Below are 15,192 nucleotides of genomic sequence, written 5' to 3'. Positions count from 1 at the left end.
TAAAGCTTGGTCGCAAATGGGTCTTCCAAATGGACAATGACCCCAAGCATACTTCCAAAGTTGTGGCAAAATGGCTTAAGGACAACAAAGTCAAGGTATTGGAGTGGCCATCACAAAGTCCTGACTCAAACATGTAGAACATTGGTGAGCAGAACAGATTAAGTGTGTGCGAGCAAGGAGGCCTACAAACCTGACTCACCAGCTCTGTCAGGAGGAATGGGCCAAAATTCACCCAACATAAGGTGGGAAGCTTGTGGAAGGCTACCCGAAACGTTTGACCCAAGTTAAACAATTGAAAGGCTATGCTACCAAATACTAATTGAGTGTATTGAACTTCTGACCCACTGGAAATGTGATGAAAGAAATAAAAGCTGAAATAAATCATTCTCTCTACTATTATTCTGACATTTCACATTCTTAAAATAAAGTGGTGAGCCTAACTGACCTAAGAAGGATTTTGTTTTACTAGGATTAAATGTCAGGAATTGTGAAAAACTGAGTTTAAATGTATTTGGCTAAGATGTATGTAAACTTCCGACTTCAACTGTGTGTATATATACACTGCTCAAAAAAATAAAGGGAACACTAAAATAACACATCCTAGATCTGAATGAATTAAATATTCTTATGAAATACTTTTTTCTTTACATAGTTGAATGTGCTGACAACAAAATCACACAAAAATTATCAATGGAAATCAAATTTATCAACCCATGAAGGTCTGGATTTGGAGTCACACTCAAAATTAAAGTGGAAAACCACACTCCAGGCTGATCCAACTTTGATATAATGTCCTTAAAACAAGTCAAAATGAGGCTCAGTAGGGTGTGTGGCCTCCATGTGCCTGTATGACCTCCCTACAACACCTGGGCATGCTCCTGATGAGGTGGCGGATGGTCTCCTGAGGGATCTCCTCCCAGACCTAGACTAAAGCATCTGCCAACTCCTGGGCAGTCTGTGGTGCATGGATGGTGGATTGGTGGATGGAGTGAGACATGTTTAACTCAACGATGCAGGTCATACTGTGCGGGCCACAAAATGGTAACTATTACATTTTATTTGCTTTGGAAGATAATGTAAAGTTAAAAGAACTGGACTCTTATGCGTACTACTCAAAATGTGTATTTTTTGTGTGTCTTACGTAGCTATTTGGCTTTTTGTATAGCATGGTGGTGTATTTTCATGTGTGGCCTTGAACCAGTAACGTTTTCAGTGCGTTGCGGTTTCGAACTTCCATTCACCGCAAGCTCTGCTAATATTAATATAAAAATAATTTCGTTAAACAGAGTTCCGTTGAGTAATTATTTTCATTTACATCCGGTATGTACTTCTCGCTGCGAATGTATTGAGCTGTTGATTGCCGAATACGTATTTTCGGTCGCTTGTAAATTCATTTTAGAATATTTTTTTTTTGGGGGGGTGCATACTGGAGTAAATGAAGCTAGTTGCTCAACTCAACTGCATATTTGATCTACGAACATAATTTGACATTATTTTTATTGCAACAGTATAATACTACAACAATAGAGGGACAGTGGTCCTTCTGTAGCTCAGTTGGTAGAGCATGGCGCTTGTAACGCCAGGGTAGTGGGTTCGATTCCCGGGACCACCCATACGTAGAATGTATGCACACATGACTAAGTCGCTTTGGATAAAAGCGTCTGCTAAATGGCATATATACATATATATGTTGTCCCAGATGTGCTCAATTGGATTCAGGTCTGGAGAACGGGCGGGCCAGTCCATTGCATCAATGCCTTCCTCTTGCAGGAACTGCTGACTCACTCCAGCCACATGAGGTCTAGAATTGTCTTGCATTAGGAGGAACCCAGGGCCAACCGCACCAGCATATGGTCTCACAAGGGGTCTGAGGATCTCCTCTCGGTACCTAATGGCAGTCAGGCTACCTCTGGCGAGCACATGGATGGCTGTGCGGCCCCCCCAAATAAATGCCACCCCACACCATGACTGACCCACTGCCAAACATCTGTGAAGAGCACAGGGCGCCAGTGGCGAATTTTCCAATCTTGGTGTTCTCTGGCAAATGCCAAACGGTGTTGGGCTGTAAACACAACCCCAACCTGTGGACGTCAGGCCCTCACACCACCCTCATGGAGTCTGTTTCTGACCGTTTGAGCAGACACATGCACATTTGTGGCCTCCAGGAGGTCATTTTGCAGGGCTCTGGCAGTGCTCCTCCTGCTCCTCCTTGCACAAAGGCGGAGGTAGCGGTCCTGCTGCTGGGTTGTTGCCCTCCTACGGCCTCCTCCACGTTTCCTGATGTACTGGCCTGTCTTCTGGTAGCACCTCCATGCTCTGGACATTACGCTGACAGACACAGCAAACCTTCTTGCCACAGCTCGCATTGATGTCCATCCTGGATGAGCTGCACTACCTGAGCCACTTGTGTGGGTTGTAGACTCTGTCTCATGCTACCACTAGAGTGAAAGTACCGCCAGCATTCAAAAGTGACCAAAACATCAGCCAGGAAGCATAGGAACTGAGAAGTGGTCTGTGGTCACCACCTGCAGAACCACTCCTTTATTGGGGGTGTCTTGCTAACTGCCTATAATTTCCACCTGGTGTCTATTCCATTTGCACAACAGCATGTGAAATGTATTGTCAATCAGTGTTGCTTCCTAAGTGGACAGTTTGATTTCACAGAAGTGTGATCGACTTGGAGTTACATTGTGTTGTTTAAGTGTTCCCTTAATTTTTTTGAGCAGTGTGTATATATATATATATATACAGTATATGAATATATAAACTCCTTTACTTATTCTCCATCCCACCAATATGAACTATTAACTGCTAATAGGTTTAGGGTTGAAAGTAAAGAAGGAGGTTTGGAAATGTCTCCCAAAAGACATAGGAACAAGGGTGTGTGTGGTGCTGCTACCAAAGCCAGGCGGAGGGATACCCCAGTTCTCTCTGAAATGCATTACTTCCACAGTACTCAGTATGTAGTCCTAGCATGTGTGGGTGTCTAATGGTATGCTGAATGACTCATTGTGCCTAATAAATGGAGAGCTTGTCAGACGTGCATTGTACAAATATCTTCTTGTGTCTTTCGCTCCTCCCTGTATTCTTTATTCCTCTCTGTTTCTAGCTCTTGCTTCTATCTGCTCTCCTCCCTTTTCTTTGTCTTGCCTCCCTTTTGCTTTCTGCTTGTTTCTCTGACTCAGCTTATCCCCAGGTTTCTCTTCCTGTTTCTCTGACTGTATCTCTTTCTCCCCCTCTCTCTATCTCCCTGTCTCTCCATCTTTTTATCCCTACCCACACCCTCTGTCACTCACTCCATTTCTCTGACCATCTCTTTCTCTCTCCCTCCCTCCTCTCTGTCTCTCCTCTATCATCCCTCACTCTCTTTATCTCTCTCTTTCTCTGTTTGGACATGTGGAAGCTCTGGAGACTCATTGACAGCATTCCTCCTCCTCCCTCTTCTCCCCTCTTTTTCTTCCTCCTCTCCCGTCTCTGTTGTATTTCCCACCGCAGGACTCCTCTTAGCCCATTGCCCGGCATAGAGCCCTACTGTGAGGGGCCAGACGCCAGCAGCTACCAGCCCCCGCCCTCCAGCCCTCAGTGAGTGTGGCTACCTGCACCTTGTTCAGTCCGCCCCTCAGTCAGTGTGCTGCTGGCTGGCTTGGCCGCATGCTTCGTGTGCTGGGCACAGTCGCACGGTCACATGCTGGTTCAAGCAATTGGGGCCCTAAGCTCCCTCACGGTCCACTCACAGGAGATGCAGAATTATTGAATAGCTGTAAAAAGATAAACACTAAGCAACATACCTGGAGTCATACTTGTTTTATGGTCCACGGAGATAGTCATAGTCTTAGATGTCCAGCAGAGGGTGACGTGCGTACAGCATTGTTGGGTAGAAAGTGCCCTTTGAGAAAGCTGTTGAGCTGAATTTAAATACATCCGAATCAAGACGAAAGCCCTAGATCCCGATATCTCAGAAATTTTCCCAAATTGGGCCAACTAGCAATTCACACCAGTACTATTAATGGTCTCCCCGAGGTGCGTGCAAACGTAGCGTGATAACACCGCGAACTGAGAAGGATTTTCAGCGGTCAGACTGCTCCAAATTCAAATTGACATATAAGCCACAGTAAGTGGTGTAACTACAGTGAATTACACTGAGTGTACAAAACATTAAGAACACCTGCTCTTTAAAAACAGATATTGATGTGCCTTTGAACGCTGCTGTGTTTTTCACGCGCAAGTTTCCCATGTGTCAAGAATGGTCCACCACCCAAAGGACATCCGGTCCACTTAAAACAACTGTGGGAAGCCAACACGGGCCAGCATCCATGTGAAACACTTTAGATACCTTGTTAAGTTCATTCCCGAAGAATTGAGGCTGTTCTGAGGGCTAAAGGGGGTGCAACTCAATATTAGGAAGGTGTTCTTAATGATTTGTACACACACTGTATATGAATAACACAAGTGCATGATTCAACATTGCACAGGAGGCCATTGTATTCAGTTTCCCTGAAATGGTACCAATTGCCCACGATGCTGACCACCATGCTGGACATGTAAGATGAAACCACTCCAGTGTGGTTGTTTACTCTCCTTTGAATCGACAGACGACTCTGTCCCATTGAGGATTTCCACTCGGCCTACACACCCAGTATTCTCTCTTCCCATCTCGTGGGATTCATTGGTCGGCTGCTGCTGCTGCTGCTTCTCCTCACGTCCCACCCCCTAACATCCCTCCTGTGCCATACACTGAGAATATAACAGCAACATTAGAGGAACATATTGCCACTTGTCATGAAGCTCACGGGCATAGCATCCCATGCTCTGGTCTGACCTGTTTAAAACCTAGCACAGGTAGACCAATGGCGTTTTAAGTTTGGGATGGCTATATAAAAGGAACAGGTCTGGTGTACAACAACTGGAAAGCAATGGGTTTGGTTAATTGATTACATCAGGGAGACCATTGGAAAATGGAGTCTCTTTTGTTCTACTTAAAATGAGATTGATATTCAACAGAAGCTGACAGTTATTCAGTAATTATGACAATTTGCTTTTACTGCCCCATTATCTGTTACTTTAATTTCTAGTCAAACCTGTTGTCCCTGCATCAATGTGTACAATGTGTGGGGAGTTTGGGCAAATGTAACTTTCTTTCCCTATCAAAAGTGCAAATTACTCCCACAGTTATTTGAAGTCTTGGCTATCCAACTCCAAAAACACCCCTAGTAGTCTTTAGATTGGGGGAAGGTTAGGTTACCACATAATTCAAATAACTGTGACATATGTCAAGACCCACCCACACAGTTTACATATACAGTACCAGTCAAGGGTAGGACACACCTACTCAGTCAAGACTATTTCCTACATTGTAGAATAATAGCGAAGACATCAAAACTATGTAGTATCATGTAGTAACCAAAAAAGTGTTAAACAAATCAAAATGGTATATTTGAGATTCTTCAAATAGCCACCCTTTGTCTTGATGATAGCTTTCCACACTCTTAGCATTCTCTCAACCAGCTTCATGAGGTAAGTCACCTGGAATGCATTTAAATTAACAGGTGTGCCTTGGCATTCTCTCAACCAGCTTCACCTGGAATGCTTTTCCAACAGTCTTGAAGGAGTTGAGCAAATTTTGGCTACTTTTCCTTCACTGCGGTCCAACTCATCCCAAACCATCTCAATTGGGTTGAGGTCGGGTGATTGTGGAGGCCAGGTCATCTGATGCAGCTCTCCATCACTCTCCTTCTTGGTCAAATAGCCCTTGCACAGCCTGGAGGTGTGTTTGGTCATTGTCCTGTTGAAAAACAAATGACAGTCCCACTAAGCGCAAACCAGATGGGATGGCGTATCACTGCAGAATGCGGTTGTAGCCATGCTGGTTAAGTGTGCCTTGAATTCTAAATAAATCACAGACAGTGTCCCCAGCAAAGCACCATCACACCTCCTCCTTCATGCTTCACGGTGGGAACCACACATGCAGAGATCATCCGTTCACCTACTCTGCTTCTCACAAAGACATGCCGGTTGGAACCAAAAATCTAAAATTTAGACTCGTCAGACTAAGGTACAGATTTCCACCAGTCTAATGACCATTGTTTGTGTTTCTTGGCCCAAGCAAGTCTCTTCTTCATATTGGTGTCCTTCAGTAGTAGTTTATTTGCAGAAATGTGACCATGAAGGCCTAATTCATGCAGTCTCCTCTGAACAGTTGATGTTGAGATGTGTCTGTTACTTGAACTCTGTGAAGCATTTATTTGGGCTGCAATTTCTGAGGCTGGTAACTGTAATGAACCTATCCTCTGCAGCAGAGACAACTCTGCATGGTGGTCCTCATGAGAACCGGTTTCATCATTGATGATTTTTGAAGAATCTTTCAAAGTTGTTGAAATTTTCCGTATTGACTGACCTTCATGTCTTAAAATAATGATGTACTGTCGTTTCTCTTTGCTCTTTTCTGTATACCACCCCTACCTTGTCACAACACAACTGATTGACTCGCATTAAGAAGGAAAGAAATTCCATAAATTAACTTTTAACAAGGCACACCTGTTAAGTGAAATGCATTCTGGGTGACTACCTCATGACTACCTCATCTGGGCAAGGCAAGGGTGGCTACTTTGAAGAATCTTAAATATAAATATAAAATAACACTTTTTAGGTTACTACATTATTCCATATGTGTTATTTCATAGTCTTGATGTCTTCACTATTATTCTACAATGTATAAAATAGTAAAAATATAGAAAAACCCTTGAATGAGTAGTTGTGTCCTAACTTTTGACTGGGACTGTACATTCATGGGCAGCACTTTTGACTGGGAATGAAAGTTACAGTTTGTGGTTTAAACATAGCAAATATGTTGCCATAAAAATGTCAACATCATTCAGTTCTTAATGTAACTGTGGGTTGAAAGTTCCAGTAACAATTTACTTGAAGTGTGCAGGTGTAATCCATTATGCTGTTAGAATGCATCATAAGACTTGTCATAAGAATGTATGGCCCCTTATTATTATCTTATAATACTCTCATAATCATCCTTACTAAATAAGCCATTTTGAGTCACTTTTAAGAAAATGTCCTACATTTCCTACATAGATGGACATATTATAAGCGTATTATAAGAAATAAAGGTTCATACAATTAACCTACCAGGTACCACCCCAAAGCCATAAACACGGGCACCCTCATAGATATCATCCTAACCAACTTGCCCTCTAAATACACCTGCTGTTTTCCTGAATATCCTGGAAGGGTATTCATCTCATCCCGTCAGTAGAGGATGCCTGTTTTTTTTTTTAATGCCTCCCTCACCATCTTAAATAATCATGCCCCATTCAAGAAATGTAGAACCAGGAACCCTGGGTTCTCTCCAGACCTGACTGCCCTTAACCAACACAAAAACATCCTATGGCGTTCTGCATTAGCATCAAACAGCCCCCGTGATATGCAACTTTTCAGCGAAGCTAGAAACCAATATACACAGGCAGTGTGATAGACTGCATCCAATTCATTGAGTCACCGAAGCCCCATATACTACCCACCACTGTGACCTGTATGCTCTCTTTGGCTGGCCCTCGCTTCATACTCGTCGCCAAACCCACTGGCTCCAGGTCATCTACAAGACCCTGCTAGGTAAAGTCCCCCCTTATCTCAGCTCGCTGGTCACCATAGCAGCACCCACCTGTAGCACGCGCTCCAGCAGGTATATCTCTCTGGTCACCCTCAAAACCAATTCTTCCTTTGGCCACCTCTCCTTCCAGTTCTCTGCTGCCAATGACTGGAACGAATAACAAAAATCTCTGAAACTGGAAACACTTATCTCCCTCACAAGCTTTAAGCAACAGCTGTCAGAGAAGTTCCCAGATTACTGCATCTGTGCATAGCCCATCTATAATTTAGCCCAAACAACTACCTCTCCCCCTACTGTATTTATTTAGCTTCTTTGCACCCCATTATTTATATCTCTACCTTGCACATTCTTCCACTGCAAAGCTACCATTCCAGTGTTTCACTTGCTATATTGTATTTACTTCGCCACCATGGCCTTTTGTTTGCCTTTACCTCCCTTATCTCCCCTAATTTGCTCACTTTGTATATAGACTTATTTTCTACTGTATTATTGGCTGTATGTTTGTTTTACTCCATGTGTATCTCTGTGTTGTTGTATGTGTCGAACTGCTTTGCTTTATCTTGGCCAGGTCGCAATTTAAATGAGAACTTGTTCTCAACTTGCCTACCTGGTTAAATAAAGGTGATATAAAAAATAAATAAAATTATAACAAGCATGCAGGCTTTCATCAAAGGCTTTCCAAAGTAAAATTCATTTTTACAGAATTAATTTTAGACTTTTGGAAATGCTAATGTGGCTGTCTGCAGGACGTACTCACACAATACATAGTTGTTCTATGTCAGTTTCAACATAAATATTTAATCTCATCAAATTTCACTGTGGTTTCTCACGAGTTTGTCCTATCTTTAGACAAGCAAGTTTTTTCACTATTACTTTGTTGTCAATAACAATAGCACCTTTTATTTGCTAGAATGGACAGCATACTGTAGAAATCTCCCTCATGTTGGTATGTCACAAAAAACCTTGTGTCCTTCCAGATTGTTTGCAGCCGAGCAGCCCTTGAATCTCTTTGTGATGAACCTGCCCCTGCACACCCGAGCTTGACTTAACCCTGCCCAAACATGAAACCCTTTCTTATTTTCTTTGTGAATTGATTTCATGTGATACGTAGTTAATTCAACACAATGTTATTTTCTCCGGCAGTTACTCTTTTCTATGCTTTGCTGTTTTCCTCTCAGCTATTCTGTTGGATTCCTTGAAAATTCAAGAGTATTTAGTGTTAAGTTTAGTTGAGTGAGTATGTGTAATGGTAAGCATACAGTGTTGGTGCCAAATGGTGCTCATGTTACTGTATAAAAGCACATGGCACATTATATACAGTACATACAGTAACATACTAGGAGTATAATGTTGTATATGTGACCACCTGTAATTTTACAGCGTTGTAATCAAACCAGTGAATCTATATGACCAGGAGAACCCTTATGAGGTTCTCACTTTTACATACGTGTATTGTCCTCATCTGCTGTACTGCTAAAAGTCATGCTATATCCAGTGTTAATACATCTTTGTCTCATAATAATATGAGCGGTGACAATCTTAACATGAAAAATGGCACATTCAGTAAATGTCATACTATATTCAAAAGTGATTTTTATAGAAACAAACAAGCCAGCATATTACATATTACAGTTCTATCTAGACTGAAGTATGTGTATAGCATTGCTTGTAATAGCTATTTCTATGTATTCAACTTGTTGATATACTTTTAGATATTATGAACCACATGTAGTAGTAGATATTGAATAGCTTGCTGGAAGAATCTTGAATGTGGGTTGTGCTCTGCGTCCAGTGGAGTCAGATGTGTTTGCCTGTGTCACGCACACTTCTACTTGAAGACCATGCACCACGACAGACAGTGCCTTCTGCGGAGAGAGAGCGTACGTGCCTCATACGTAGCAGAGAATGAGAACGTCATTGCTTTTCAATGCGGGTCCTCGACTGTCAGTTGCCTTAGAAACTCAGCCCCTCCATTGCCACCGCAGCCATCACAAGCACAGCTAGGCCTTAGTGATTCAGCAAAATAGAGAGACTGAAAAGCCTCAGCCTTACATTGTATTTTGGTACTCTGAATAAAGTATTATCATATCGTCCAGATTTTTCTCTTTTCTTTTCTGGAAAATGCTTGTTGTTCCTCATTTCTTGGTATAACATAAATACTCTCTTGACTAAATGGGCTTTCAAATTTCTTCCTAATGAATAAAACCCATACAACTAATAACAAACACGTAGTCCAATTTCTACAATGAGAACCTTAGAATGTACTGTATTCTAAGTGGATATTCTTAAATTCAAATCACAATTTAAAATACAAATAACATGCATGTCAACACCACATATAAATATAGTGAGAACAAGGCTCGAGAGTATGTGGTCCAGGGAAGTTTGAGTAATGACAAGACTTATCGAGAAAAAAGGAGGGGAAAAGGGAGAGATGCCCACTCTGCTAAAGATGGTCACCTGAGTCATTAAGATGGCCGTGTCTGGGCAATGGGAATGTGTGGGTGGGATCGGGGGCATGTTAGAACCAACCAGAGGCAATGACTATCAGAGGTTTATTAAAATCTAAGTAAATGGAAATGTCAGGTGATACAACACACACATTAAGCATTGTTATTCCACTGAGAGACACTTAATGTGACTGACTTCACATCAATTACACTACCATGACTGAACAATGAAAATATTACTCAATCAGAAACTAACAGGCAGACATGATTTATAATCGACACAGTCTCCTGTTGAGCTGTTCAAGTGATGAGCAAATGGAAAGTTAATAGACAACATAGACTGTTAACCCTGCACATAAAATATACTGTAATGGTTTTCTTTTGGTGAAAGAGAGGCGGACCAAAATGCAGCGTGGTGGTTATTCATGTTTAATTTATAAAGACACTCTACATGAATAAACTAACAAAAACAATAAACGTGCGAAAACCTAAACAGCCCTAACTGGTGCAAACACAAAGACAGGAACAATCACCCACAAACACACAGTGAAACCCAGGCTACCTAAATATGGTTCCCAATCAGAGACAATGACTAACACCTGCCTCTGATTGAGAACCATATCAGGCCAGACATAGAAATAGACAAACAAGACATCCAACATAGAATGCCCACTCAGATCACACCCTGACCAACCAAAACATAGAAACATACAAAGCAAACTATGGTCAGGGTATGACATATACTTTACTCAGTGGGTCATCTGACTCCATACCAAGATCATGCACCTATGACTCAACAATTTATTTATAATGTTGCGTAGGAGAGCAGTCCAAAACTCTAAAGTTACTACTGCACATGGTCCCTCCATCTCCATCCTCTATTCATAATCAACATAATCAACATTCAATCACTGCCTTGTCAGATCAAATCATTTGCACATCGTAGCAGTGTCTGAAATCCCCATTTAAACTTCAGGCTCAAACTAAACTTATTCAGATAAACAATTATGACAATATTTATTTTGTTACCTAAATAAGAAACACTTATAGTCAGAGCTTGGCTCTTTAAAAATCATTTTTTATGGATACATGTGTCATCTCTGATTGGAGACTTTATTTTATTTATTTCATCGTAATTTCCAGTTAAAATGTTGCCTGGCAGTAAAGGCATCGACAGAGGTGCTTAGTTTGGTTGCTTGCTGAGTCATGTTAAAGGAGGCAGGTGAGCAGGCATTGACTGGCCTTCTGTCTTTCCATTGTTTCTCAGGTCCTCCTCTGGTAAGGAGAGTCCGGAGAGTATGCGTTCCATGGGACAACCATCAGAGTGTTCTGAGGACGGGCATAGCATGAGCATGAAGAAGATCCCCCCGAGTTCTGCGAAGAAGGAAGAACTCTCCCTGTACAAGAAAACCAAGCGAGCAATAACGAGCAAAAAGTACAGCGTCTCCAAGTATGAAATGGAGGCAACCACGCCCATTGAGCTGATCAGCCGAGGCCCTGACGGACGCTTCGTCATGGACCCCAGCGACATGGAGATGATTTCCATCAAGCCCCGGCGAATTGAGGGCTTCCCCTTCGTCGAAGAGTCAGACCGCTATCCCGAATTCCGCCAGTCGGATGAGGAGAACGATGATCCCGGGCCCATGCCCCCCATCATGGCAACCCTTCGACCCCACCAAATCTCCCCCATCTCCAGCCAGGAGTCTTACCTGCAGCCACCAGCCTACAGCCCCCGCTTTCAGAGGCCCATGGAAGGTATGACCATCATGGAGAGCAGTCGGCTTGAGGCCACGGGGCAGATCCAAGGCTCCCTGCACCACAGAGCCTTCCCCCAGAGCCACGATCACTTCTACGGGTACCTTGGCAGCCCTGGGGAACCCGACCCTCCACCCCCTTTCTACATGGTAGACACCAGCCCTCTGAGCTCTGTCATGTCATCACCACCTTACCACCCCGAAGGGCCCTTTGGTCACCACCGCATTCCTGAGGAGATGGGGGAAGGAGATATTCATCACTATGCCGTCTCAAGCTTCCCCCTTCCCCTGACGCTTACCTCTTCCTCTCACTCCCCGGAGATCTGGCACAGACCCGATTTCCCCTTTGCAAATCTGGAAAGGCCCCACTTCATTTTCCCACCGCACCAACCTTTGCATCTCCACCGGGAACCTTTCTTTCCTCCTCCTAATGTTCTTCCCCCTGGTGCTCTCCAGCCATCCTCTCTCCAGGTGCCCTCCTATCCCGGTGTTCTGCAGCTGGAGGTCCCAAAGAGCTGTCCAGGCAAGTCTCCCAGCAAGGTCAAGCCTCAGGGCCTTCCAGTCAAGCGTTTAGCTATGCAAGAGGCTCAGAGTCTAGGGAAGCTAAGACACATAAGCTACGGTATGGGTGTGCCGGTTTTGCCTTACCCCGACCCAACAGCCCTCATGGGCAGCCCTAGCACATTCAGTAGCCTGGACACCCGGTGGTTTGAGCCTACCCCCCGGCTCAGCCCCAGGCAGGCTCGTAGAATGGAGCCTAGCATGATGGTCCTCCAACCTTCCCGCCTCTCGCCCCTCACCCAGAGTCCACTTAGTTCCCACGAGGGCTCCCCAGAGATTCTAGTGCGACCGCGTCCCCGTCCTAGCTTCGTCCAGCCCTCCATACCTCCAGAGATGTCTGAGATCACCCTGCTTCCCCCCTCTTCAGCCAGCTTCTCTCGGAGGTCGTCTCCCTCTTCCTCTCCCGCCCATGGTCAGGTTAGCAAAAGGGCAAGTCCCAGCTTCCGCTCCCACATGGCCTTTGCCACCTCCGCCACAAGCTACCCGTCCCAGTCCCCGTCACCCCCCATGGAAAGCAGCAACATGTTTGGGCAGATCCCAAGTGATCCCATTGGGCAGATACCATCCCAGAGGAGAACTGAGGAGGAGGTCCTTCCGTCCGAGCCCTCTCCACCCCAGTTTTCAGCTTCAGGGTAGGTGCACTAGGCCTTCAGAGAGGGATTTACTTGTTATCTGCCCCATTACCAATTGCTTTAACTTGTTAGGTTGCACCTTGAGTTCTGAACGCAGTTACATTGAATACAATTCTGGTTTTACTTTTAAAAGCTAAATGCACTTGTCAGGAAAATTTTGGTTGGACTACATACAAATGTCAGTTTTTAGAGTGAAATATCAATATATATGTTTTTCTTTTTTTCTTGACAAATGACTTAATCAAAGGATAGAATTTATGATGATAAATTGACTAGGGACTCTTACATTATTCATTGCAAAGTAATTTTGCTGTATAGATTTATTTTATGGGCTTGGGTGTTCTGACGTTTTCAACTCGATCAATGCTGCTTTTCATGTCAGACATCAACTTTCAAACATCCATCCATTGAATCTGTGAAGCACTGTACCAAACTTGTCTTTTGACAAACCCTGATTGTTAATTTTCCTCTAAATTCGGACTTGGTGGATCAACTCCTTTGTGACCTAACAAGAGAAATGATTTGCTTCACAGATTACCTTACAGACCTTTCGGGGCTACAGTAAGTCTTTGGAGAAATTGCCATTATTATCTAAACCATTTCAAATGCATTGTGCAGTTTGTTTGATACAAGCCCCTAAAAGCCTGGAATCAGAGGGACATCACCACAGGATCCCTGGTTTTCCATGTGTGTCATGCTTTACCCTGCTTTCACCCAACAGGAGGAATCCCATATGTGCATCCGAATTGACTTTCAGACAAAACAAACACCATTGCTGTGTCTAACTCTTAGGCCTTTTAGGACTCGGTATTTATCATGCAGAGGGTACTTTTATGAGAGTCCATCTCAGCAGGCACAGGGGGGTCCATCCTCGTCCTTAGTAACCTGACTGCATGAATTGCCTCTTCCCTGAACCCTCCACCCCAACCCCATCCCTCACCCACCCCTCCATTGCTCCCAGGACATCCCTGGTCTGACTGCCAGGGAGGCTTGTTGGGCGAAGCGTGTTGCAGGGATCTGTCCGCTTTCATGTGTTGCAATGTCTTCATCATTATTGATTAGGGGCAGTTGGTGGTTCGTGATGGCTCCTGGAGTCTTACCTGCTTTGTTTTTGATTGATCTCAGCTATCTGGGCAGCGTTGTTGTGACCAGGTCCTCTACACCACAATAGGTAAGGGTTGGATCCATGTCTGAAGGGGGGGGGCAGCAGGTGGGGCTTTGAATCACCTCGTCCTTTAAAGGGGAATACGAGTCTTTCGTTCTTGTTTTGTTTAGTTTGTTACTCCAATCAACTTGCATTTGCCTTTTTTTCCTTTTTTCAAAGTACTATGCATTTTGAGTCCTATAGTCTGCAATAATGTATGCATTCTGACATAAACATGCATATGTCACCCTTTATGATAATTGATTTGGAGGTTAGACACATACAAAGCCTTCAGAAAGTATTCATATCCCTTGACTTATTCCACATTTGATTGTGTTACAGCCTGAAAACAAAATGGATGTTTTTCCTCAACCATCTACACCAGGGGTTCTTAAACTTTTTCCGCCTGGAAACCAAATGAAAAATTCTGTGTTTTCCTGGGACCCAAGCTTAGTAAAATATGCAACTATACATACATATCGGTACATTTCTTAGCCCTTCTGCCAAAACAAAATACAATATAGACAAAAACAAATAACAATGAAATACCCATAAATATATTTTCATTATTATTTTTCCCCATTAAAAACACTCCTACATACTCCTACATACCTGTCCAGGTTGGAACTGTTAAGCTACAATAAATAATTTCAATCTTAACTGGAATACACAGATTGATCCCATCACACAGGATCTATAACATAACACACACACACAGGCTTTTTGATGTGCAACCCTAAGTAACAGTACAGAAAAAAAATGATCAGGCCTATTGTACATCTTACTGTATAAATTATTGTTGATAGAAAGTCTAGGTTGGAACTGTTGCTCTTAAAATACATATGTTTTATTCTGAACTGGAATAAACTGATTGATCACATCAAACAGATGTAGACCAGAAAACACACACATACACACAGTCCTAATGAGAGGTGGGTTCAGTTTTTGACAGTGCAACACTGAGGTCATGGTCAGCATTGACACTGTTTCTGTACTTGAGAACTCTGACTTGCATAGGTATGTGGTGCCAAAC

At 43.3% G+C, this 15,192-nt stretch overlaps 1 protein-coding gene across 2 annotated transcripts in view; it reads left to right on the top strand.

Moving 5' to 3' along the window:
• LOC124012124 (protein turtle homolog B-like) overlaps positions 1 to 15,192 on the top strand; it is a 195,127-nt gene that overhangs the window by 170,545 nt on the left and 9,390 nt on the right. For both annotated transcript variants that reach the window (XM_046325579.1, XM_046325570.1), the window contains exon 18: positions 11,336 to 13,015. In XM_046325579.1, the coding sequence (XP_046181535.1) occupies positions 11,336 to 13,015 (1,680 nt within the window). The remainder of the gene's footprint in view (positions 1 to 11,335; positions 13,016 to 15,192) is intronic.

This window comes from Oncorhynchus gorbuscha, linkage group LG02 (assembly GCF_021184085.1).
Source record: "Oncorhynchus gorbuscha isolate QuinsamMale2020 ecotype Even-year linkage group LG02, OgorEven_v1.0, whole genome shotgun sequence".
Taxonomy (NCBI): domain Eukaryota; kingdom Metazoa; phylum Chordata; class Actinopteri; order Salmoniformes; family Salmonidae; genus Oncorhynchus; species Oncorhynchus gorbuscha.
Note: the sequence above shows the minus strand (reverse complement) of the source record. Positions and strands in the feature narration are given on the sequence as shown.